This window comes from Prionailurus viverrinus, chromosome A2 (genome assembly GCF_022837055.1).
Source record: "Prionailurus viverrinus isolate Anna chromosome A2, UM_Priviv_1.0, whole genome shotgun sequence".
Classification (NCBI taxonomy): domain Eukaryota; kingdom Metazoa; phylum Chordata; class Mammalia; order Carnivora; family Felidae; genus Prionailurus; species Prionailurus viverrinus.
The window spans coordinates 127807229-127831326 of record NC_062562.1 but is presented as its reverse complement, the minus strand read 5'-3'; the positions used below and the strand labels follow the sequence as shown (position 1 = coordinate 127831326).

The 24098-nt window shown below is 41.7% G+C and overlaps 1 protein-coding gene across 5 annotated transcripts in view; it reads left to right on the top strand.

Annotated features, from left to right (window-relative positions):
* The window catches only part of ELMO1 (engulfment and cell motility 1), a 594484-nt gene that overhangs the window by 328636 nt on the left and 241750 nt on the right, over positions 1-24098 (top strand). For all 5 annotated transcript variants that reach the window (XM_047849551.1, XM_047849554.1, XM_047849553.1 and 2 more), the window contains one exon: positions 23043-23151. In XM_047849551.1, the coding sequence (XP_047705507.1) occupies positions 23043-23151 (109 nt within the window). The remainder of the gene's footprint in view (positions 1-23042; positions 23152-24098) is intronic.

Genomic DNA, 24098 nt, shown 5'->3' with positions numbered 1-24098 from the left:
CCCCTTTGTTTTTCTCTAAATGTAATTCTTGTTTATATACTCCAAATTTACCTTTGTGTTTATTTCCTACTCCATGAGGGGAGATACTATGTGTTTGTCTCCGCTCTGCCCCAGTGCCTAGAGTAGTGGCGGTCACACAGAAAGCACTCAGCACATATCTGTTAAATGAGTGCCTAAATCACTTGTGTACTGGTGTTCTGCCTTCTGGCTGGGATTGCCAGTTACTCCAAGGTAGGAAGCCATGGAAATAGGTTTCCATCTGGAACATGCTATAACCTTCCTGGTTGTAGCTATCCTCTGGCCTTTGTCCATCCTGGAATGGAAACAAAATTAGTGGTTATACTGGTGTGCCTCAAAAAGCCCTTGCTCCAGATATGCTGATGTTTATACTTGGGTGCATCACTGCTGACTTTTGTTTTTAAGTTGTATTCATTATGACCAGAGTCCAGCTAGTATTAGCAACTTGCCTACCAAATCAGAAGGCATTTCGTATTAGTATAATAAAATTTAGGTGTTAATGTTCCCAAATGCCCCATTGTATTTGATGAAAATAAGTTTTTCCCTTAGGAACCATGCAATACACCTGGTATACCCAAGAGTGTTTGACATGTCAGGTAATTTTATTTTTACATTGACCTTAGTTTTATCAACTTTTCCCCTGCATTAGTAAAACCCAAGACTCCAAAATATAGTGTAAAATCATAAATAATAGACCATATTTTCTTGTATTTTATAAAGCAATTAAAACACTGTAGTAATAGATATAACAGCCCTAAAACTTCTCACAGACTGGTTTAGTAAATGTTATTCTGTATAAGGGTGCTTATACTTTATACTTGGAGGCTTTTAGAATACAAGGCTCCAATGTAGATCATTCATACCTGCCTATAAATTCGCCGTTACCAAGATGAGGGAAGCTAGCTTGGCTGACTTTTTAGTTCTTGAATGGTGATGCTCCTGTACCACAGGATCTTTGTACTTGCTCTTCCCGCTGACTCAGCCCCTCTTTTCTCCACCCTTCCCCCTTAACTTAACTTCCATTTAGTCTTTAGGACTTCATCCTTAAGGCTCCTCTTTTACTGATTATTTTTCCTTGCTATTTCTTTTACAACACTTATTCAGTTTGAAATTGTATAATCATATGTTTTATTATTTGATCATTATCTTTTTTGTCCTTTGCCCTCACTCCCTAGCCTTGGACCATTTAAATTATTTGTTAAGTGAATAATGAAAGATTTGGTATGTTGAATCCCTGACCAGCGTCATTCCCCTTTTTTCCCCTCAGAAGTCTTTCATGGCCAGGGCGCCTGGGAGGCTCAGTCGGTTGAGTGTCTGACTTCGGCTCAGGTCATGATCTCACAGTTCGTGGGTTCGAGCCCCTTGTCGGGAGGGCTCTGTGCTGACAGCTGAGCCTCGAGCCTGCTTTGGATTCTGTCTCTCCCTCTTTCTCTGCCCCTTCCCTGCTCACGCTCAGTCTCTCTGTCTCTCTCTCTCTCTCTCTTTCTCAAAAATAAATAAACATTAAAAAAATTAAAAAAAAAAAAAAAGAGAAATCTTTCATGGCTATAGTGATATGTGTCAGAGGACCAAAACTGAAGGCAGACTTGGAAGAAATCTGTCTTTCAGTGAGCTGGTGGGATCATCTAAATGGCATAGTTTGTTAGGACTGATGAGCTGCATGGTGTTAAGCCTCACATAAAGTGTTACTTATGAAAGCCATAAGATGTGTATGCTACGTGAATAGACAGGAGTTCTGTATGAGAATATGACTAAGAAGACCAAAATTTAGTTAACTGTTTTGGCCGTGGGGTCAGTTCTGCTGAAAACTTGGTAGTTTGGGGCTACAGTCTGTATATGGTGGGAACAAATAAAAGGTAAATATTGAGTAATGAATATGTGCCAAGGGCTGTTATGAATATTTTATATGTATTACCTCATTCAATTCTTCCAACTCTGTAGGTTGTCCCATCTTGCAGATGAGGACTCTGAGGCTCAGAGATGTGAAGTCACTTGTTCATTGTTATAAATAGTAAAATGCAGACTGGGAAGTTGGACCAGACAGTTCTGGGGTAATAACTTTTTAGTACTCTACATTTAATTCAGTGGTATGCTAGTAAATAAGCTTAAAAAGAAGACAAAACAAAACAGATTTGCCAATGTCTATGGTGTAAATATTTCCACTGTAACTGATTTCCAGCTACTGATAGTTTCTGGCTTGCAATTTTTTAAAGTTAAACAATTGCTGATTAGCTTGTTTTAGCACACCATGCATTCAATCCCTCTGATGCTTTCACCTTCACATCTATTATCTCCATTTGCTTTTCTCACAATATGATGAACTATGTGGAGTTAGTGGGGTTAACCTAAGTGTCCTCATCTTTTCAATGGGTGGATACCATGTCAAGTTCCCAGCGTCAATAAGTGATGGAGTTGATTGAGGGGCACTCTCTCTCTTACTGACTCACTTTTGGCTCTACATATGAACAACCTCTTCTGTTATTAGCATCATCCTTCAGAATAGGACATTTGTTACAAATCAGTGAACATGCACTGACACATCATAATTACTCAAAATCCATAGCTTACATTAAAGTTCACTCTTGGTGTTGTGCATTCTATGGGCTTGGACAAATACATAGTGACCTGTATCTACCTTTATGGTATTATATATTTTCACTGCCCTAAAAATTCCCTGTGCTCTGCCTGTTCATCCCTCACCACCATACACAACCCCTGGCAGCCACAGATCTCTTTGCTGTCTCCATAGTTTTCCTTTCCTAGAAGGTCATGTAATTGGAATTGTACAGAATGTAGCCTTTTCAGATTGGCTTCTTTCACTTAGTAAAATGCATTTAAGTTTCTCCCATGTCTTTTTGTAGCTTGGTAGCTCATGTCTTTTTAGTGCTGAATAACATTGCATCATCTGGACTTACTGGTTTATTTACCCATTCACCTACTGAAGGACTTCTTGGCTGCTTCCAAGTTTGGGCAATTATGAATAAAGCTGCAATAAACATCATAGTGCAGGTTTTTGTGTGCACGTAAGTTCTCAGCTTCTTTGGGTAAATACTAAGGAGTCCTACTGCTGGATTGTATGTTGGTAGTATGTTTCCATTAAAGAGTCTTCCGAAGTGATCACACCATTTTGCATTCCCATCAGCAAAGACTGAGAGTTCCCGTTGCTCCACATCCTCACCAGCATTTGGTTGTCATTTGTGGATTTTGCTGGTGAAATGACTTTAAAAGGGAACTCTCTTCCATTTAAATGGAGTGTTAAATGACACAAGCTTCTTGGATGATGGGTTGTCAGTATATTTTAAATGGCAAAAATACTGAGATCTTTTGACTTAACACGTCCATTTCTAGAAATTTACATAAAGGAAATGATTTTGTAAATAAATATAAAAAATGCTTCACAGGGATGTTGATCATTAGGCTTGGGTAAGTGCAGAAGAGAGGATGTTGGGGTAGAGGGAGGGGTCAGGACCCAAGAATGTGAGTGAAGGGGCAGAGCTCAGCACCTGTGCAAACGGAAATACTATAGCAAGACAGCTGTTTCTCTTTGCCCTGGCAGCCTTATGTACCTTAGGATTTGTATCTTTTTTTTTAAATAAGGAAAATATTCTGAAATGAAGGAAAAAGTAAAGTCTTTTTTGGATAAAACAACTGTGAGATAATTGATCTTTCTGATATTTAAATACTTATGCTATGTATTGTGTTGGCTGCTTGGACACAAGAATAGCCATCCTCTCTGTGGTATCCAGTGTGTGCCTTGTACGGCATAAGAGGGGCTTGGTCCCTTCCAGAGGGCAATGTTGGGCTGGTCAAGGTTTCTTCCTGGGAAAACTACAAGCATTGCTTTGGCTTGCCTTACTCTCTTCCCCTCTCTATCCCTATCTTCAGAGATCTTTGTCTATTATAGAGTAATTAAGAGAAATCTCATTAATCTCAGTATAAAGGAATATTTTTGAGTGTCTTATTTTCCATTTCTCATGTCTTACCTGAAAACACCATAAAATCAACAGAGAGGCCAGGCATCAGGTAGGGAAAATGGGGCTCATACTGAGGGCCTGTTTCCAGCTAGAACAGGGGACTTGCAATCAGAATCAGTACCCAAAATGCACAGAGGAAAAGGAGGGCCTGCCAGGGGCATCAGCACCTAGGAAACACAAATAGGTTTTGCTTTCAGTACTTCAACATGGGATGCCAGCCCAGCATGGGAGGGTTGCCCCTCCTCTGCCCCAGAGCACCCCTGCAGGATTCCCTGGTGATGGGAGAGTAAGGAGTGGAGCCAGCACACCCTTGCAGGGTATCTGCAGGGAACGTCTTTTGCTGTGGAAGCTGGCTCCCTGTCATCTCATACATTTTTTCCTGCTGGTTCTCACTCACAGTATTTACAGGAAAGCATTTATAGCAAATACTTGCCAAGTGTTTTCCATAAACACAACTAAGGACATTTTTCACACATTCCAACAGCTCTGTAAATGTTTGTTTTCATAGCGCACAACAAAGGTGAGTATAGTTTCCCTAAACAGGCCTTGGAAAATGTGACCTTCCGCCCAGTGAGGATTTGCATCTGTGTTGGTCCTTCACTGTGGCCGCACCTCCCTGGGGACACATCAGGCACTTTCAGTAGGCTCAGAGTTTCTAAATGAGTTGTCCTCCACCACTTGGATTCCATATGTGGTGAAGTGCTCCATCCGTGGAGTAGCTTCTGGGTCCTGAGCACCCTCACGAGGAAGGAATGGGTGAGGTTAGAGGCTGCTGGGAGCATCACAGAGGTCACTGCCACTGATAAAGTCCACAGGGAAATATGGATGGAAGACATAAGATGATTGTGTCTCAGTGAAGATGCATGTGAATGTACAGAAAAAAATGACATTTTTCGTGTTAAAACCAAGCAAGTTGATGCTCGCAGGAAGGACAGAGATGCCTACTGGATCCTTGGTGGGCATTGCCAGCCCAACTAGAGGCCAGATCTTTATCGTGTAGTGTCCATTCACTTGCTTAGTAGCCGTCTCATTAATAGGCTCTTAGTTCATGTGTGATTTTGCTCCACTGTTAGGGATTCACAGGTGATTGAGATGTGGTTCTACCTGCTAGGGAAAATAAGACACATATACTTTGCCACAATTTGGGGCAAGAAAGAATTGCTGTAAGAAAGATACAGTAGATAAAGGGCTGTGGGGTTTTAGAGGAAGGAGTTGCATAAGGTTTTATGACGAAAGTGACACCGAGTTGGGTCCAAAGGAGAAGGGAAATTTAGACAAATGCTGAAGGGAAAAGGGGGGGTAGGGTGGAATGGTATCAGGGGGAGCAATTTCTAAAGAAGGAAATCACATCTGGACCCACCTCTGCAGAAGAGCTACCCACATCTGCACCCTCCTCTGAAGGACAGCTGCCCCCACAGAAGATATCTGTCCTTTAACAGAAGTAGCCAAGATTTTGGGATGCTTATATAGAATAAGATATAATGAGATGAATTCCATTTAAAAAGCTAGATATAATAAAAGAAAGATTTCTTTTTTCACATGCCCTTAATTCAAGTAAAGCAACGTATGGACTAATTTCTTAATTGAGTTTCAATAAATAATTGTCCCATTGTAGCTATTTTAATATGCATATAATCAGAAAATCAACATTTTCTGTTTGACAATGTTTCTAAAAAGTCCGATTAATTGTCCAGAAGAAGGTGATGGGAAATAAATAGTTCTCTCTCCTCACCTTTCCATCCCTGCAAGTCCTTTCTCTCAAACCAGAGTGAATTTATAAATCTATGAGCTAAGTGAGAAAATGATGTGTGATCTGATTTACAGGGATTCATTTTATGACTAGCTCTCCTGGAATGTGTTTGTTTAGTAAAGTGAGTTATGTCCAAATATGTTTCAGACAATGTATGTGGAGCATAACTTAGCTTTAAGACTGCAATAGCTGTTAAGGCAGTAGTGACAATTTCTCAGTAAGAAATCAGGCTTGAGAAATGTCAAGCCTAATTTTTCATCCCACGGTGACTGTCAGACAATGCCAGCATCTCGGTGTCTTTGCATTCCATTGAAGGAGATGGAAGGCATTTGTATGCAGTAATGTAATGTTGAATGAGTCAAAATTCTGCCCTGTGATCTTGTGATTTATTGCTAATACTGCCCAAGATGCACAGGGGCTTCTCTGCCTTCATTCAGCATCCATTTCCCAGTTGCAATTAATCTTTATTACATTCCATACCTCCCCTCTGGTCTGGAATGTTAAAAAGATTGCTCAGGAGAGAGCCTGGAATCAGCTTCTTCTCCTTCAAGGCTCTCCCCCTCTGTGAAGTTGACTCTGCTTGCCCATTGCATCTCATGTGCACCTTCGTTCCAGGAAGTAATACTTTCTTGTAAGAAATGCAAACAGTATAGAAGTAGATAAAAGAGGTACATAGCAAGTGAAAGCCTATCCAACTCTACAAATCCCATCCCCTTGCGTCTTCCAAAGAGAATGCAAGCCCTTAAAGATGGTGTTTTGTTTATATATGTATTTTTAGCATCTAACAAGTTACTTAGCAATAATAAATGCTTGAAGAAATACTTTTTGAATGAATGAATGAGTGAATGAATGAATGAATGAATGAACGAACAAACCAAAGGGTGTGGAAGAGAGTGGAGGAGAATTTATATGTATGACAGACCTGGGAAGTATAGTACTTTGCTTTCCAAAATGTGGGCCTTGGACTGGCAGCATCAGCATCCTCTGATGAAATGCAGGATCTCAGGCTGAACTCAGTCTATTGAATCTGATTCTATATTTAAAAAAATTTTAATGTTTATTCATTTTTGAGAGACGGGGGAGAGAGCACGAGCAGGGGAGGGGCAGAGAGAGAGGGAGACACAGAATCCGAAGCAGGCTCGAACCCACAAACCGAGAAACATGACCTGAGCCGAAGTTGGTTGCTTAACCGACTGAGCCACCCAGATTCTATATTTTAATAAGATCTTTAGGTGATCCATGAGTGCTTTAAAGTTTGAGAAGACCTACAGTAGTATGTGTCTGAAAATAATGATGACGAGAGCTTTCACGAATAAATGCAAGGAAGTGCATGTGATTTGCATGTAAGCAGTGTCCAGTGGATCCCCTTCCCATCAGTGGATCCTGAGGGCTTTGTATGTACTTCATGCTTTACTCCCCTCACAGATCCCATGTGGCTGTCATTGAGCGTCCTCTAGAACTATCACCCTGGGCTATTTCTGAACCTCTAGTGCCTCCATCTGGTCAGTCCTAAACCCCAGCAGGGAAATAGAAATATTTTTTGCCACCCAAGAAACAGTTCAGACCACAGCGCAGCAGTCACGAGGCTTGCCTGAAGATGCCCGGCACGTCACATTTAACTACTACACGGCAGACACATCACTCAAGCGCCAAGGCATGGTTTCCTCATCCGTAACAAGTAGTCCTGCTTCAGTGGCTTGTGGGGACCAAATGAGGTAAACACTTGACAGTTTGCACAAGATAATCAGTCCATCTGTATTCACTTTTTTTAAAAAAATTGAGGTGAAATGTCACATAACATAAAATAAAGCATTTCAAAGTGAACTATTCAGTGACATTTAGTACATTCACATGTTGTGCAAACACTACCTCTATGTAGTTGCAAGACATTAATTATAATCATCCCAAAAGGAAACCCTGCATCGATTAAGCTATTGCTCCTCATTTCTTCTCCCTGTAGCCCCAGGCAACTGCCAATCTGCACCCTCTATGGATTTTAACTCATTAATGATAGTTTTCATTAGTCACAGCAATAAAATAAAATAAAATAAAATAAAATAAAATAAAATAAAATAAAATAAAATAAAATAAAATAAAATAAAAACAATCAGATTTATTTCCTTCATCTACTCTCCTTGCTTTTCATGTGTTTAAAAACAGGAGGTTCGCTAATGATGGAAAATGAGAATATAGATGTGACATAACTTTAAATCATTGGCTCATAAAGTGTAGTCCCAAACTGGCAGCATCCACGCTATCTGGCAAATTGTTAGAAATGTAGATTCTTGTGTCCACCCCAGGACAACTGAATCATAACTCGGAAGCTGGGGCCCAGCAATCTGTGTTTTTAATAAGCTTCCAGATGATTCTAACACAAGCTCAAGTTACAGAACCGCTGCCTTAAGTAAACAAGATGTTACCTCTTCGAGCGCGTCACGCTGCCCATCCTTGGGCCCTGGAGCGCATGTCCTGGTCTAAGAGAGGAGGTCTTCTAGCTCAGTTTCTGTGATGCGGGCATCAGCGGGGGAATCACTCCTGCTATCCTCTGGCCCTTGGAAGAGTCAACAGAGCTGATGTCTCGGCTTCCCTCGGTGACATCGGGGTCACCATGCAGGCATACACCCACGTCATCCCTGCTGTTACTTCGTCTTTCCGTCTTTGTGCTGCCCAACCCCACACTGGGAGGGAGGACTTTTCAGCAGATCATAGCTGTGATTGCTTGGTGTGTTTCACACATATATCAAAGTGCAGGCAGTGCTTCTTTTTGGTTGATTAATGTTCAATTCGAGGTCTATTATGAACCTCCAGGCTTTAATTACTACACCATTACCCAGTCAATTCCTTGCCATTTTATATTTATGGCTTTTATTATGCCTCTGTATGTGCAGTTGCCTAATTTTATTCTGGAAGGATTTCACCTCATTAACTGGGTTTTATACCATTCTTCTCATTTGTCCAGATTGTTATTTATCTTGGTTCCCTGTGTGCACTTTCTTACTTTTTTTGCCCACTAATCTGACCTCTTATACATTCCTTTTCTCCTTTTCCTGGGACGCATTGTTCCTTTGCCCTTGGCAACTACTCTTTAAGTGTTTGCAAATTCTGCTATGGGTGTTCTATGCCCTGGTCACACTCTTATCTCAGTCATTCCAATGCAGCTGCGTGGTGTCATCAGTCTTGTCCAATGGCCTGGAGGTCTGCTCTTTAGCCCTGGATGTGGACGTACCACGGACAGCTTTATTATCAGATTTATTTCTTCTTCCACCTAGCTTCTATATGTGCAATTCAAAGATGTGTGGATGGAGGTTTTTTCTTTTTTTTTTTAAGAGTATGCTGCTAAAAATAATTTTGAAATGTTCTCTGAAATGCTTTGTAACACATTCTCCGTCAATCCCTCTAGTGTCTCAGAGGAATCTAAGGTTTGGTTTACTTGCTCATGTATTTTCTTAGGTTCCACCCCAGACCTGCTGAATCAAACTCTGAGGGACTGGCCTTCTAGTCTCTATCTACCAAGCCTGTGGGGATGATTCAGATGCCTCCTCAGGTTTGAGATGCTGAAAGAACCTTAGGGAACCCATCCAAGTCAAGAAATAATATTTGTTCTATCCGAGTCCTTACTTTGACAAAAAACAAAGATTAATAATCTCGGTAGCAGTTTTGTTTTGTTTTCTGGTGTGTGTGTGTGTGTGTGTGTGTGTGTGTGTGTGTGTGTGTGTGTTTCAACAGTTTTGCCCTAGAATGATAAGAATATTTCAGTGAAGCAAGTAGTAACACCCTGGAACCAGAGCTCATGTAATTATGTATAGCAATGGTAGATCAGTTGTCTCTATCATTGAGTGTGTGGGAGGTCTCAGGCACTAAGGTATCTTTACCATCACTTTTTTCCATTAATCTTTACAACCTTTGTGGAGAGGTATTCCTCCAAGGTTAAGGAATGTGCATAAAGTCACCAGGTCTGTTAGAGGTAGATCCAGGAAAATCATTTCTGTCTGTAGTCGTAATGCTATCTGCTCATCTGTTACCATGGTAAGGACTTTCTTGATCAAAACTTTGTTACTATTTCAACCTCTCCTTTTTCATTAGGAACAGGGGTAATGTGTTTTGAGAGGAATCAGTAATTAGGAACGTGTGTTCTGGTGTCAGGCCACCTAAGTTCCTGAGCAACGTCTGTTTGTTTCTGTGCTGCGTGACCTCGGGAAAATTACACACCATCTTCTTGCTTCAGTTTCTCCATCTTTAAAGTGGGATAGTTCAGTATTTCTGTCATGTGGTAGTATATGTACCTTAAATGAGACAGTCAATGTAAGTGCTTAGAACAAGGCCTAGGAAATAAATGCTCTCAATAAACATTAGCTCCTGTTTATCTTTCTCTGTTTTCTTGTCTTGCACCTTTAAAGCTATCTCTTTAAGGTCCATTCTCTCTGTGGCCTCACTTCCCTTATCTGTAAAATGGGGGCAGTGGATCAGGTAGACGAGCAGCTGGGATTCAGATTTGCTCGGGTTTGTTTTCCTCTTTGGCATACTTTCGGTAATGTTCCTTACTCTCTGCCCATTTGAAATCATCTTATTGGGGTTTGGCATATTTGTTGGGTTTTATGGACTTGCTCAAAATTCATGATCACAATTAAGTTCTTGGGTAGCCCCCTTGAGGCAGCTCAATGTACTTTCAAGTGCTTCTCTCTGGGTTTCTGGGACCAATCGCCATTAGCACCTGGTACCATTAGCACCAAGGGGGAACACAGGAAAAGTGTTCCCTTGTGGCCGCCAAGTCACCACGAGAGAACCTCAAACTGGGCTTACACTTTTATTTTATTTTATTTTTTTAAATTTTCAAAAAACTTTTTTTGAATGTTTATTTTTGAGAGAGATAGAGTACAAGCAGGGAAGGGGCAGAGAGAGAGAGGGAGACACAGAACTGGAAGCAGTCTCTAGGCTCAGCCATCAGCACAGAGCCTGACACGGGGCTCGAACTCATGGTCTGTGAGATCATAACCTGAGCCAAAGTTAGATGCTCAATGGACTGAGCCACCCAGGTGCCCCAAGCTGGGCTTATACTTTAACCTCAGAAGAGGTCTGGATCTTGGTGATGTGTTCTAAGTGCTAACTCTTCATTCATGATCCTGTTACTAATGTGAATTATTTCTGTGCTGCAGAGGGAACCTCATGGATACAAATAAGGTTTTTTGTTTTATTCATTGGTTTAATATGAGAGAAGATTGGAATTTCTTGTGGTGGGTTAGGAGATAAGTTTTAACAGAGCCTACAAGGTTGACAAGACTCTGGAGACAAGTGTCCTGTGGTGGCCGTGACAGTTTAATATTGGGACTGCATTGCCCAAAGTGTCAGGCCATGACTTATTCTTCAGGGTCCTTGCTCATTCCTGCCCTTGTATCACCCCGTATCCCTGTGGGAGACTCCTGCTGAAATAGGAGCACATGGGGCTTCCTGCCGGCATCTTGGGTGTAAGCAGGTGAGGACACTTTTATAAGGTTCTCGTGCTAAAAGGATGTGAGCGCCTCTGGCTTACTTTCAGATGTCCCCCACAGAGCCAGCCTCACTGAAGTCATGATTTTGGTTTAGTTGCTGGTAAAGGCATTGTGTGAAAGGGGTCACACAGGAATAGGAAGAGGGGGGACAGTGAAGAGATAATAAACAACAACTGGGTCAAGTCTGTTTTAGGCACTTTGCCTTTGTCTTGTGATTTAATTTGCACAGAAGTCCTGGGAACTGAGTTTTTTATAACTTCTGTATGTTTCAGAAAGAGGTGGAATGCCTTGTGCAAGTTAAACTAGTTTTGCCAATGCTTCCCGTAGCTTTGTGTCAGAATTGGGACAAGACAGACAATCCCTCCTCTTTGGAGAGAACACATTACAAGTTCACACCCTGTCCTTGGCGGCCTGTGAAGAGGCCACTGTGCCGTGTCTGACTCCCAGAGCCAAAGCAGCATATGAAAGAAGACTTCATAGATGAGAGGTGGTGGAAGAAGCCGTCAAGGCTCTCACTCCAGGGCTGGAGTGGGAAGACTGAATGGATTGGCCTTGCCCTAGAAGTAGAGAGCTCAGCAGAAAGTAGAGGAAAATGTGTCCAGGACAAGCAGATGAATAAGTCAGCAATGTGATTGATATCGAGGCTAAGAGGGCCAGGATGGCCCCAGGAGCAAGAAGGAGTGGGTGTTAGAGTGTGGCTGGCCTTGTATTCAGAGCTTAAATGCCCAAGCCAAAAAGGTTCATGATCTGAACCACTGGAGAAGAAGAAATGCAGAACACTCAGAGGACTATTCAGAATTTAGGGAGGGAAAACCTGGAGGCTATTCCATGCAGCCTCAGTCACTCACTTTGAGCAATTGTTACTGATCTTCACGGGATAAATGAGATAAGAGAGAACCTTATAGTTTTGTCTAGAAGGAGCTGGGATTTATAGACCCACTTCAGTGAGATACAAGAAATTGATCAAAGTTACTTCACCACTTTAGTCATGAAATCCATTGAGGTTTATGGTAATATGTATGTGACGACCATTTTCACAGGAAGAGATTTGGAAATCGAAGACTTAAAAATGGAGTTCTATGACTGACTTGGGCTAGCTCCATGCTTTAAGCAAGCCAACTCTTCGCCTTGTTGCCAGTACTTTTTTAAGAGTCTAATTGTAATACCTGCCTTATCAGTCTTACAGACTTGTTGGGGGATCAGTTGATAGAAGTTATGTATATATACCCTGAAAACCTGAAAGTATTTAAAAAACATTTTATACTTAATATGGCACAAGTATCCACTGTTTTATTTTACGAGACATGCAGACAGTTAAAACTTCTTTTGGGGTATGATGTATTCTACAATGAGTGATAATAACAGGTTTTTGTGCTCCATCTATCATGGCTTCTGTTCCAGTATGTTTGCTCTTAAAACTAGAGTGAGGAAAACATAAACATGGAAAATAGACCTTGATATTTCCAAATGGAACTTTTCAAAATGATGTCTTAGGTGAGCATGGTTAATACCAGAATGCTGAACATAGGTAGAACAGCAAGGTAAATGTTTTTATTTTAATTTATTTTATTTTTTAATTTTTTTAATGTTTATTTATTTTTGAGAGAGAGAGAGAGAAAGAGAGGGCACAAGCAGGGGAGGGGCAGACTGAAGCAGGCTCCAGGCTCTGAGCTGTCAACACAGAGCCCGATGCAGGGCTCAAACTCCTAAACTGCAAAATCATGACCTGAGCCAAAGTTGGATACTTAACCAACTGAGCCACCCAGGCGCCCCAAATGTTTTTTTTAAGTTACTGTCTAGTTTAAGAATTATCTTTCACTATAGTAATATATTATTAGTAACATTCACGATCATAGACTTCTCTGAATATTTCCGTCGGAATATTGACCCTAAAAAGCACACAGGTAACTTTAAAAATTACTGTCTGCCTTGTCTAAAGAAACCACTCCAGAAGGAGGTTTATTTTTCTTTAGGTGGGTAAATATGATAAGATGGATGGTACATTAAAGAATAAAGAGAAGGGCTTCTCAAAGCTGATTTACATATTGATTACTTAAATTACTCCTTAATTTAGTGCCTGCTAATAAACAGTGCCTTGGAAATGTTTCCGGAACATTTATTGGCTGCAGTAATTCTATCTCCGGTGTATGCAGATCACATCCTCATTAAATATTGATGTGCTCATGAAATGTTAATAGAATGTTAATGTGAAATGCAGGGGGATCTCCTCAGTGGGAGCTGGGACTGGCTGAAAACTACCTGTCTTCTTTTCTTTATGTTCTGTCTTCTTCTTGCTCTGTTGTTTCCATTAATTCCCCCATCATCAGGAGGTTTGGATTTGCTCCTTAATATATGTGTAGCCGTCCCAGATACAACATTTTTAAAAGATAAAGATTTACTGATTGATGGGAATTTAGTTGTTCTCCCCTCCTGCTTCCATGAATTGGAATTCCTGGTTAGAACTAGAATGAATTCCTCTAAAAGGAGAAGGGTGATTCAGGATTAAACTAATGAGTCTTTGTGCTCAGCAGATTGTGGAGAAGAGATTGTGAAGAGGGAATGAGGCTTTCAAAGACTCGAGCACCGGTCCTTCCTTGCTTGACTGCAGAAGGGATTTAGTTGGAGTTTACGTTCAGCTTTCTCAGAGAAAGAACAATCAACTCATAACATGTGTTTCCCTAAAGACACTGCAAGGAAGAATTTTTGTCATAAATCTCAAGGACAATAAAGGTTATGCTCATGATGATATTCAGTACATAATTATTTATGTGAGCATATGTTCCAAATGGTTGAAAAGCCTCAGTAAACAGTACGGTTCATCAACTTCTTGGACAATCGTGAGGGGGGTAAAGCGATAATGGCGAAGGCTGTGAGAACTGCTTGTGGCACAACAAATGCAGGAGGGGATTGAAGACACAGACTATGTTGTGACTATGGTTGGGTTTTAAGGCAGTCCTGGCAGGAATCTCCCCAAACAGTTGATTTGTTAGTGGGGTACTGTCAGTGCATATAATAAGATGCGTATATATGTGTGTTTTGGTGTCTGTGCAGAAAATAATCGGAGCACATTCTTGTTAAAATCCTACTCCTTTGGTTCTAAGCAATGCACCTGATATTGAACTCCCTCACATCACTTTGCTGTTTGGAACCCTGTCCATATCAATAAGATAGCACTTTCACTTACTTTTCTTTCTTCCCGCTTTTCTTCTCTCCTTTCTTCTTCCATCCTTTCAAATATTCTTTCTTTTATCTCACTTTCCTAAAAGCCTTCCCCTCTTTGTCCTCTTCATTCCTTGTCTGCCTCTCCTTACCTTTCTATGATCACATGCCGGGTGCCCCATGCACACTCAGTCTGAGCTGCCCTAATCTCTGCCAGGGATGCTGCCCAGGCCTCCCTTTCTTTCTTACTCCCTCTTATCCCTTCTCTGCACTCAGATCTTTTCCAAACAAATCAGGCCATGTCACTCGTCTGCCTAAACCTTGTGATTAGCATCTCAGGATCTTGGAGTGACACCCCACCCAGCCCTGGGGCAGAGGTCTTGGCTCACCTCTATGCTCCCCAGGTTTGTTTTCCCCCTTTCCAGCTCCTGGAACCCCAAATGCTTCTTTGGGCAAGCCCAGACCCCTCCACATTATAGACCAGGCAGTCTGCTGGCCTGGCCCAAACACATCCTACTCATCTACTCAGGGGCACCGTCCTTGATATCTACACCTGGGATAGTCTTCCTCCCAGACCTCGACTTGGCAAGCTCTTTCTCATCCCCAATTCCCAGCAGTCACTCAGTTATCTAAACTCTCCTCTGCAGGCCTTCCCCATTGCTCTTTAACACCTCAACCTGTTATTTTTTTTCCCCCATAACACTTGTGATAAACTAATTACCTATTGTTTTTATCTGTCTTCCTCAATTAGAATGAATGTTCAATGAGGTCAGAGCCCTGGTCTATCTTGTTCTCTACTTTGCGGGGCTTCTTCCTAGTCGATAATTACCATTATTGATTGAATGAATAAAACACTATTTCTGCCACTGAAGATTTTGTAGCCTAAGGGGTAAAACAACATAGGTCGGTGCACAGCGTTGATGTAGACTGGGAGACACCCACCTGCTCAGGATGTCGTGTAGCTCTTGAGGAGGTACCAGGCAACTATATCTGAGATGCTCCAGAGATGGATAAAGTGGTTATTCCTTTTGTTGACACATGAATTTGAAGTTTAGTGACTTTGAAATAGAGTTTTCTTGCTTTGTTTTTACTTTTGTCCAATCCCTGTATACACACTCCCTTAATTATGGTAGGAACATTTCAAAGTGTCTTAAAGATAGAGGAGAATTATTAGACCAACCAAAGAGTTTTCAGAGGAAGTTTTGAGGAAATAAACTATAAGGACAGGGAATCAGGACTTTCGGCAAGATGGCGGCTTAGGAGGACGCTGGGCTCACCGCACGTCCTGCTGATCACTTAGATTCCATCTACACCTGCCTAAATAACCCAGAAAACCGCGAGAGGATTAGCAGAACGGAGTCGCCGGAGCCAAACGCAGACGAGAGGCCCACGGAAGAGGGTAGGAAGGGCTGCGAGGCGGTGCGCGCTCCACGGACTGGCGGGAGGGAGCCGGGGCGGAGGGGCGGCTCGCCGGCCAAGCAGAGCCCCCGAGTCTGGCTGGCAAAAGCGGAGGGGCCGGGCGGACTGTGTTCCGACAGCAAGCACGACTTAGCGTCTGGGAGGTCATAAGTTAACAGCTCTGCTCGGAAAGCGGGAAGGCTGGAGGACAAAGGGAGGGAGAGCTGCTGAGCCCCCTGACAACAGAGCTCAGTTTGGTGGGGAACAAAGGCGCTCGCCAGCGCCATCTCCCCCGCCCATCCCCCAGCCGAAATCCCAAAGAGAACCGGTTCCTGCCAGGGAACTTGCTCGCTCCGCGCAAACACCCAACTCTGCGCTTCTGCGGAGCCAAACCTCCCGCAGCGGATCTGACTCCCTCCCGCTGCCACAGGGCCCCTCCTGAAGTGGATCACCTAAGGAGAAGCGATCTAAGCCTGCCCCTCCTGCCCCCGTGCACCTTGCCTACCCACCCCAGCTAATACGCCAGATCCCCAGCATCACAAGCCTGGCAGGGTGCAAGTAGCCCAGACGAGCCACACCACCCCACAGTGAATCCCGCCCCTAGGAGAGGGGAAGAGAAGGCACACACCAGTCTGACTGTGGCCCCAGCGGTGGGCTGGGAGCAGACATCAGGTCTGACTGCGGCCCCGCCCACCAACTCCAGTTATACACCACAGCACAGGGGAAGAGCCCTGCAGGACCTCACCACGCCAGGGACTATCCAAAATGACCAAGCGGAAGAACTCCCCTCAGAAGAATCTCCAGGAAATAACAACAGCTAATGAGCTGATCAAAAAGGATTTAAATAATATAACAGAAAGTGAATTTAGAATAATAGTCATAAAATTAATCGTTGGGCTTGAAAACAGTATACAGGACAGCAGAGAATCTCTTGCTACAGAGATCAAGGGACTAAGGAACAGTCACGAGGAGCTGAAAAATGCTTTAAACGAAATGCATAACAAAATGGAAACCACCACAGCTCGGCTTGAAGAGGCAGAGGAGAGAATAGGTGAACTAGAAGATAAAGTTATGGAAAAAGAGGAAGCTGAGAAAAAGAGAGATAAAAAAATCCAGGAGTATGAGGGGAAAATTAGAGAACTAAGTGATGCACTAAAGAGAAATAATATACGCATAATTGGTATCCCAGAGGAGGAAGAGAGAGGGAAAGGTGCTGAAGGGGTACTTGAAGAAATAATAGCTGAGAACTTCCCTGAACTGGGGAAGGAAAAAGGCATTGAAATCCAAGAGGCACAGAGAACTCCCTTCAGACGTAACTTGAATCGATCTTCTGCACGACATATCATAGTGAAACTGGCAAAATACAAGGATAAAGAGAAAATTCTGAAAGCAGCAAGGGGTAAACGTGCCCTCACATATAAAGGGAGACCTATAAGACTCGTGACTGATCTCTCTTTTGAAACTTGGCAGGCCAGAAAGAATTGGCACGAGATTTTCAGGGTGCTAGACAGAAAAAATACGCAGCCGAGAATCCTTTATCCAGCAAGTCTGTCATTTAGAATAGAAGGAGAGATAAAGGTCTTCCCGAACAAACAAAAACTGAAGGAATTTGTCACCACTAAACCAGCCCTACAAGAGATCCTAAGGGGGACCCTGTGAGACAAAGTCCCAGAGACATCACTACAAGCATAAAACATACAAACATCACAATGACTCTAAACCCGTATCTTTCTATAATAACACTGAATGTAAATGGATTAAATGCGCCAACCAAAAGACATAGGGTATCAGAATGGATAAAAAAACAAGACCCATCTATTTGCTGTCTACAAGAGACTCATTTTAGACCTGAGGACACCTTTAGATTGAGAGTGAGGGGATGGAGAACTATTTATCATGCTACTGGAAGCCAAAAAAAAGCTGGAGTAGCCATACTTATATCAGACAAACTAGACTTTAAATTAAAGGCTGTAACAAGAGATGAAGAAGGACATTATATAATAGTTACAGGGTCTATCCATCAGGAAGAGCTAACAATTATAAATGTCTATGCGCCGAACACCGGAGCCCCCAAATATATAAAACAATTACTCATAAACATAAGCAACCTTATTGATAAGAATGTGGTAATTGCAGGGGACTTTAACACCCCACTTACAGAAATGGATAGATCATCTAGACACATGGTCAATAAAGAAACAAGGGCCCTGAATGACACATTGGATAAGATGGACTTGACAGATATATTTAGAACTCTGCATCCCAAAGCAACAGAATATACTTTCTTCTCGAGTGCACATGGAACATTCTCCAAGATAGATCATATACTGGGTCACAAAACAGCCCTTCATAAGTTTACAAGAATTGAAATTATACCATGCTTACTTTCAGACCACAATGCTATGAAGCTTGAAATCAACCACAGAAAAAAGTCTGGAAAACCTCCAAAAGCATGGAGGTTAAAGAACACCCTACTAACGAATGAGTGGGTCAACCAGGCAATTAGAGAAGAAATTAAAAAATATATGGAAACAAACGAAAATGAAAATACAACAATCCAAACGCTTTGGGACGCAGCAAAGGCAGTCCTGAGAGGAAAATACATTGCCATCCAGTCCTATCTCAAGAAACAAGAAAAATCCCAAATACAAACTCTAACAGCACACCTAAAGGAACTAGAGGCAGAACAGCAAAGGCAGCCTAAACCTAGCAGAAGAAGAGAAATAATAAAGATCAGAGCAGAAATAAACAATATAGAAACTAAAAAAACTGTAGAGCAGATCAACGAAACCAAGAGTTGGTTTTTTGAAAAAATAAACAAAATTGACAAACCTCTAGCCAGGCTTCTCAAAAAGAAAAGGGAGATGACCCAAATAGATAAAATCATGAATGAAAATGGAATTATTACAACCAATCCCTCAGAGATACAAGCAATTATCAGGGAATACTATGAAAAATTATATGCCAACAAACTGGACAACCTGGAAGAAATGGACAAATTCCTGAACACCCACACGCTTCCAAAACTCAATCAGGAGGAAATAGAAAGCTTGAACAGATCCATAACCAGCGAAGAAATTGAATCGGTTATCAAAAATCTCCCAACAAATAAGAGTCCAGGACCAGATGGCTTCCCAGGGGAGTTCTACCAGACGTTTAAAGCAGAGATAATACCTATCCTTCTCAAGCTATTCCAAGAAATAGAAAGGGAAGGAAAACTTCCAGACTCATTCTATGAAGCCAGTATTACTTTGATTCCTAAACCAGACAGAGACCCAGTAAAAAAAGAGAACTACAGGCCAATATCCCTGATGAATATGGATGCAAAAATTCTCAATAAGATACTAGCAAATCGAATTCAACGGCATATAAAAAGAATTATTCACCATGATCAAGTGGGATTCATTCCTGGGATGCAGGGCTGGTTCAACATTCGCAAATCAATCAACGTGATACATCACATTAACAAAAAAAAAGAGAAGAACCATATGATCCTGTCAATCGATGCAGAAAAGGCCTTCGACAAAATCCAGCACCCTTTCTTAACAAAAACCCTTGAGAAAGTCGGGATAGAAGGAACATACTTAAAGATCATAAAAGCCATTTATGAAAAGCCCACAGCTAACATCATCCTCAACGGGGAAAAACTGAGAGCTTTTTCCCTGAGATCAGGAACACGACAAGGATGCCCACTCTCACCGCTGCTGTTTAACATAGTGCTGGAAGTTCTAGCATCAGCAATCAGACAACAAAAGGAAATCAAAGGCATCAAAATTGGCAAAGATGAAGTCAAGCTTTCGCTTTTTGCAATGACATGATATTATACATGGAAAATCCGATAGACTCCACCAAAAGTCTGCTAGAACTGATACATGAATTCAGCAAAGTTGCAGGATACAAAATCAATGTACAGAAATCAATTGCATTCTTATACACTAACAATGAAGCAACAGAAAGACAAATAAAGAAACTGATCCCATTCACAATTGCACCAAGAAGCATAAAATACCTAGGAATAAATCTAACCAAAGATGTAAAGGATCTGTATGCTGAAAATTATAGAAAGCTTATGAAGGAAATTGAAGAAGATTTAAAGAAATGGAAAGACATTCCCTGCTCATGGATTGGAAAAATAAATATTGTCAAAATGTCAATACTACCCAAAGCTATCTACACATTCAATGCAATCCCAATCAAAATTGCACCAGCATTCTTCTCGAAACTAGAACAAGCAATCCTAAAATTCATATGGAACCACAAAAGGCCCCGAATAGCCAAAGGAATTTTGAAGAAGAAGACCAAAGCAGGAGGCATCACAATCCCAGACTTTAGCCTCTACTACAAAGCTGTCATCATCAAGACAGCATGGTATTGGCACCAGAACAGACACATAGACCAATGGAATAGAATAGAAACCCCAGAACTAGACCCACAAACGTATGGCCAACTCATCTTTGACAAAGCAGGAAAGAACATCCAATGGAAAAAAGACAGCCTCTTTAACAAATGGTGCTGGGAGAATTGGACAGCAACATGCAGAAGGTTGAAACTAGACCACTTTCTCACACCATTCACAAAAATAAACTCAAAATGGATAAAGGACCTAAATGTGAGACAGGAAACCATCAAAACCTTAGAGGAGAAAGCAGGAAAAGACCTCTCTGACCTCAGCCGTAGCAATCTCTTACTCGACACATCCCCAAAGGCAAGGGAATTAAAAGCAAAAGTGAATTACTGGGACCTTATGAAGATAAAAAGCTTCTGCACAGCAAAGGAAACAACCAACAAAACTCAAAGGCAACCAACGGAATGGGAAAAGATATTCGCAAATGACATATCGGACAAAGGGCTAGTATCCAAAATCTATAAAGAGCTCACCAAACTCCACACCCGAAAAACAAATAACCCAGTGAAGAAATGGGCAGAAAACATGAATAGACACTTCTCTAAAGAAGACATCCGGATGGCCAACAGGCACATGAAAAGATGTTCAGCGTCGCTCCTTATCAGGGAAATACAAATCAAAACCACACTCAGGTATCACCTCACGCCAGTCAGAATGGCCAAAATGAACAAATCAGGAGACTATAGATGCTGGAGAGGATGTGGAGAAACGGGAACCCTCTTGCACTGTTGGTGGGAATGCAAATTGGTGCAGCCGCTCTGGAAAGCAGTGTGGAGGTTCCTCAGAAAATTAAAAATAGACCTACCCTATGACCCAGCAATAGCACTGCTAGGAATTTATCCAAGGGATACAGGAGTACTGATGCATAGGGCCACTTGTACCCCAATGTTCATAGCAGCACTCTCAACAATAGCCAAATTATGGAAAGAGCCTAAATGTCCATCAACTGATGAATGGATAAAGAAATTGTGGTTTATATACACAATGGAATATTACGTGGCAATGAGAAAAAATGAAATATGGCCTTTTGTAGCAACGTGGATGGAACTGGAGAGTGTGATGCTAAGTGAAATAAGCCATACAGAGAAAGACAGATACCATATGGTTTCACTCTTATGTGGATCCTGAGAAACTTACCAGGAACCCATGGGGGAGGGGAAGGAAAAAAAAAAAAAAAGAGGTTAGAGTGGGAGACAGCCAAAGCATAAGAGACTGTTAAAAACCGAGAACTGAGGGTTGATGGAGGGTGGGAGGGAGGGGAGGGTGGGTGATGGGTATTGAGGAGGGCACCTTTTAGGATGAGCACTGGGTGTTGTATGGAAACCAATTCGTCAATAAATTTCATAAAAAATAAAAAAAAAACAAAAACAAAAACAAAAAAATAAAAAAAATAAAAAAAAATTAAAAAAAAAATAAATAAAAAAAAAATAATAATAAATAAAATAAAAAAATAAAAAAAAAAAAAAGGACAGGGAATCAGCTTTTCTGCAGGAGCAAAGGTTCCCAGGGCTCTCCTATGGCCTTTCCTCTCTGCTTTCCTTTGCATTTGTGTTTGCTTTTCATTAAAAAAATTTTTTGTAACATTTATTTATTTTTTGAGAGACAGAATTGGGGAGGGGCAGAGAGAGAGGGAGACACAGACTCCAAAGCAGGCTCCAGGCTCTGAGCTGTCAGCACAGAGTCTGATGCAGGGCTTGAACCCACGAATTGCGAGATCATGACCTGAGCTGAAGTCGGATGCCTAACCGACTGAGCTGCCCAGGTGCCACCCCGCCGCCAAATTTTTTTTTATTACAGGTTCGCATTCAGGTAGCTCCTGTGCTCACATAACTTGTGGACTGTCAGCACAGTTGGGCCAGTTTTTTTCCCCTTTTGTATGATAAGTCTCAGGGACAAGCTCTGGTTGGTTCCTTTTGTGTCACATGTCCCTTAGGCAATATGGGGGGTGAGAGCCTAAGAACATAAGAACCTCTGTGGGCAGATAGGGGGAATTAAAGGGTGCCTGGGTGGCTCGGTTGGTTAAGTGTTAGACTTTGGCTCAGGTCATGACCTCCTGTCTCATGGGTTCGAGTCCTGTGTCAGGCTCTCTGCTATCAACACAGAGCCCACTTTGGATCCTTTGTTCCCCTCTCTCTGCCCCCCTCCCAGTGGTTTCTCTCTCTCTCTCTCTCTCTCTCTCTCTCTCTCTCTCTCTCTCTCAAAATAAATAAATAAACTTAAAAAATTTAAAAAAAAATAATAAAATGTAGGAGTTGAAGGCCCAGAAGAGCTGCTATTCACCAGGAAAGGGAAGACTGAGGGGAGAGAGCATGGTCTTATCACTTCAGTAAAAGGTCTTTCTTGTCCTGTTTTGAAAACCTCTCCATCCATAGGCACTTCTGTGTGAGTGGAAACCAGCAAGCAAAATCTACTCTGACAGGGTGGAAAGTTTTAGGAGATTTGGAAACCATGTGAGTTTTAGGCACTATATACTGAGTATATGCTTAGAGTACAATTGTGTTTTGGCCCCAACCCTTTGTTTGGCAATCTGGGGTGGATCTGTTTCTGTTACCACAGAGCCAACATTATTTTTCAGGTTTTTTTTTTAATGTTTATTTTTTATTTTTGAGAGAGAGATAGACCAAGCGTGCAAACAGGGGAGGGGCAGAGACAGAGGGAGACACAGAATCTGAAGCAGGCTCCAGGCTCTGAGCCTCAGCATAGAGCCCAACGCGGGGCTCAAACTCGCGAACCTGAACTGAAGTTGGATGCTTACTCAACTGAGCCACCCAGGCGCCCCATCTTAGAACCAACATTTCAACATTTTCTACAAACTGGCTTCCCTTACTTACCTGTTCCCTTTCCACTTGCAGATTGTGCTTGAGAACAGTAGCCGGGAGGATAAGCATGAATGTCCCTTTGGCCGCAGCAGCATAGAGCTGACCAAGATGCTGTGTGAGATCTTGAAAGTGGGCGAGCTGCGTAAGTAACACTTGTTTCCCACATGGGCATGATGCTTGGCAGGGACCCCACTTCCAGGGTTGTGCCTGGACCTATGCAAAGAATTCCCAAGGTGCTGCCAGCGGTCCATGGGCATCCCTGTGGACCCAGCATTCTTTGGATCAGGCTTCCAGTGCATGTATTTCTGCACGTCTGTCTTGGAAATACACATTATTGTTATCTACAAGTGGAAAAATTTGCAGGTATGATGGCTGAATTTCAAATGTTATTGAATGAGTATATATTAAAATAGTCCTGCATTTAGTAATCTGTTAAGGAAAAAGATCTATGGATTTCTTTTTTAAAATTCTTGTTTTTAACCTACCAGTAGATTATTTTCTTTTCTTTCTTTTGAAACAATTTTTCTCTGTAAAGAAAAATTGAACACTTTAATAAAATCTTCCTCTCCCAATATCTCACTTGTTTAGAATACTTTCTCTAAGACAGAAGGAATTATAGAAGAAAATGGGTAGCTGATCATGACAAATGTGGTCAGAGATATGCTCATTGCTTTTTTTCTTATTTATATTACAAAATTTAGGAGAGGACACCCAGAAAAAGCAGGTATGATAATTTTCCTGCCTTTTGCTCACTGGTGTAATTTGGGTTTAACCTGTTAAGATGAGTCTGATTTAACCTGGCTTGCAGTCATTGTCAACATTTAGCCTCCTTAAAGTGGCTGAGTTCCATTCCCTCCAATATCTCTAGAGCTGACACACATATAAATCTTCCCTTGTAGGCTTAATAACATGGGCGCCAGAGAAGACTGTTTATACGAGAGGAATGTTGGATGTTTGGTATTTGTTGTGAAAGCATAAATATTCAGTTACCTGCTTGAGAGTTTAAAATAATGGTCTGAGATGATTAATGGAAAGGAATCCAATGATTAAATTGGAAAGGAGGTTATGCTTTATTTACATTGTAAAAAC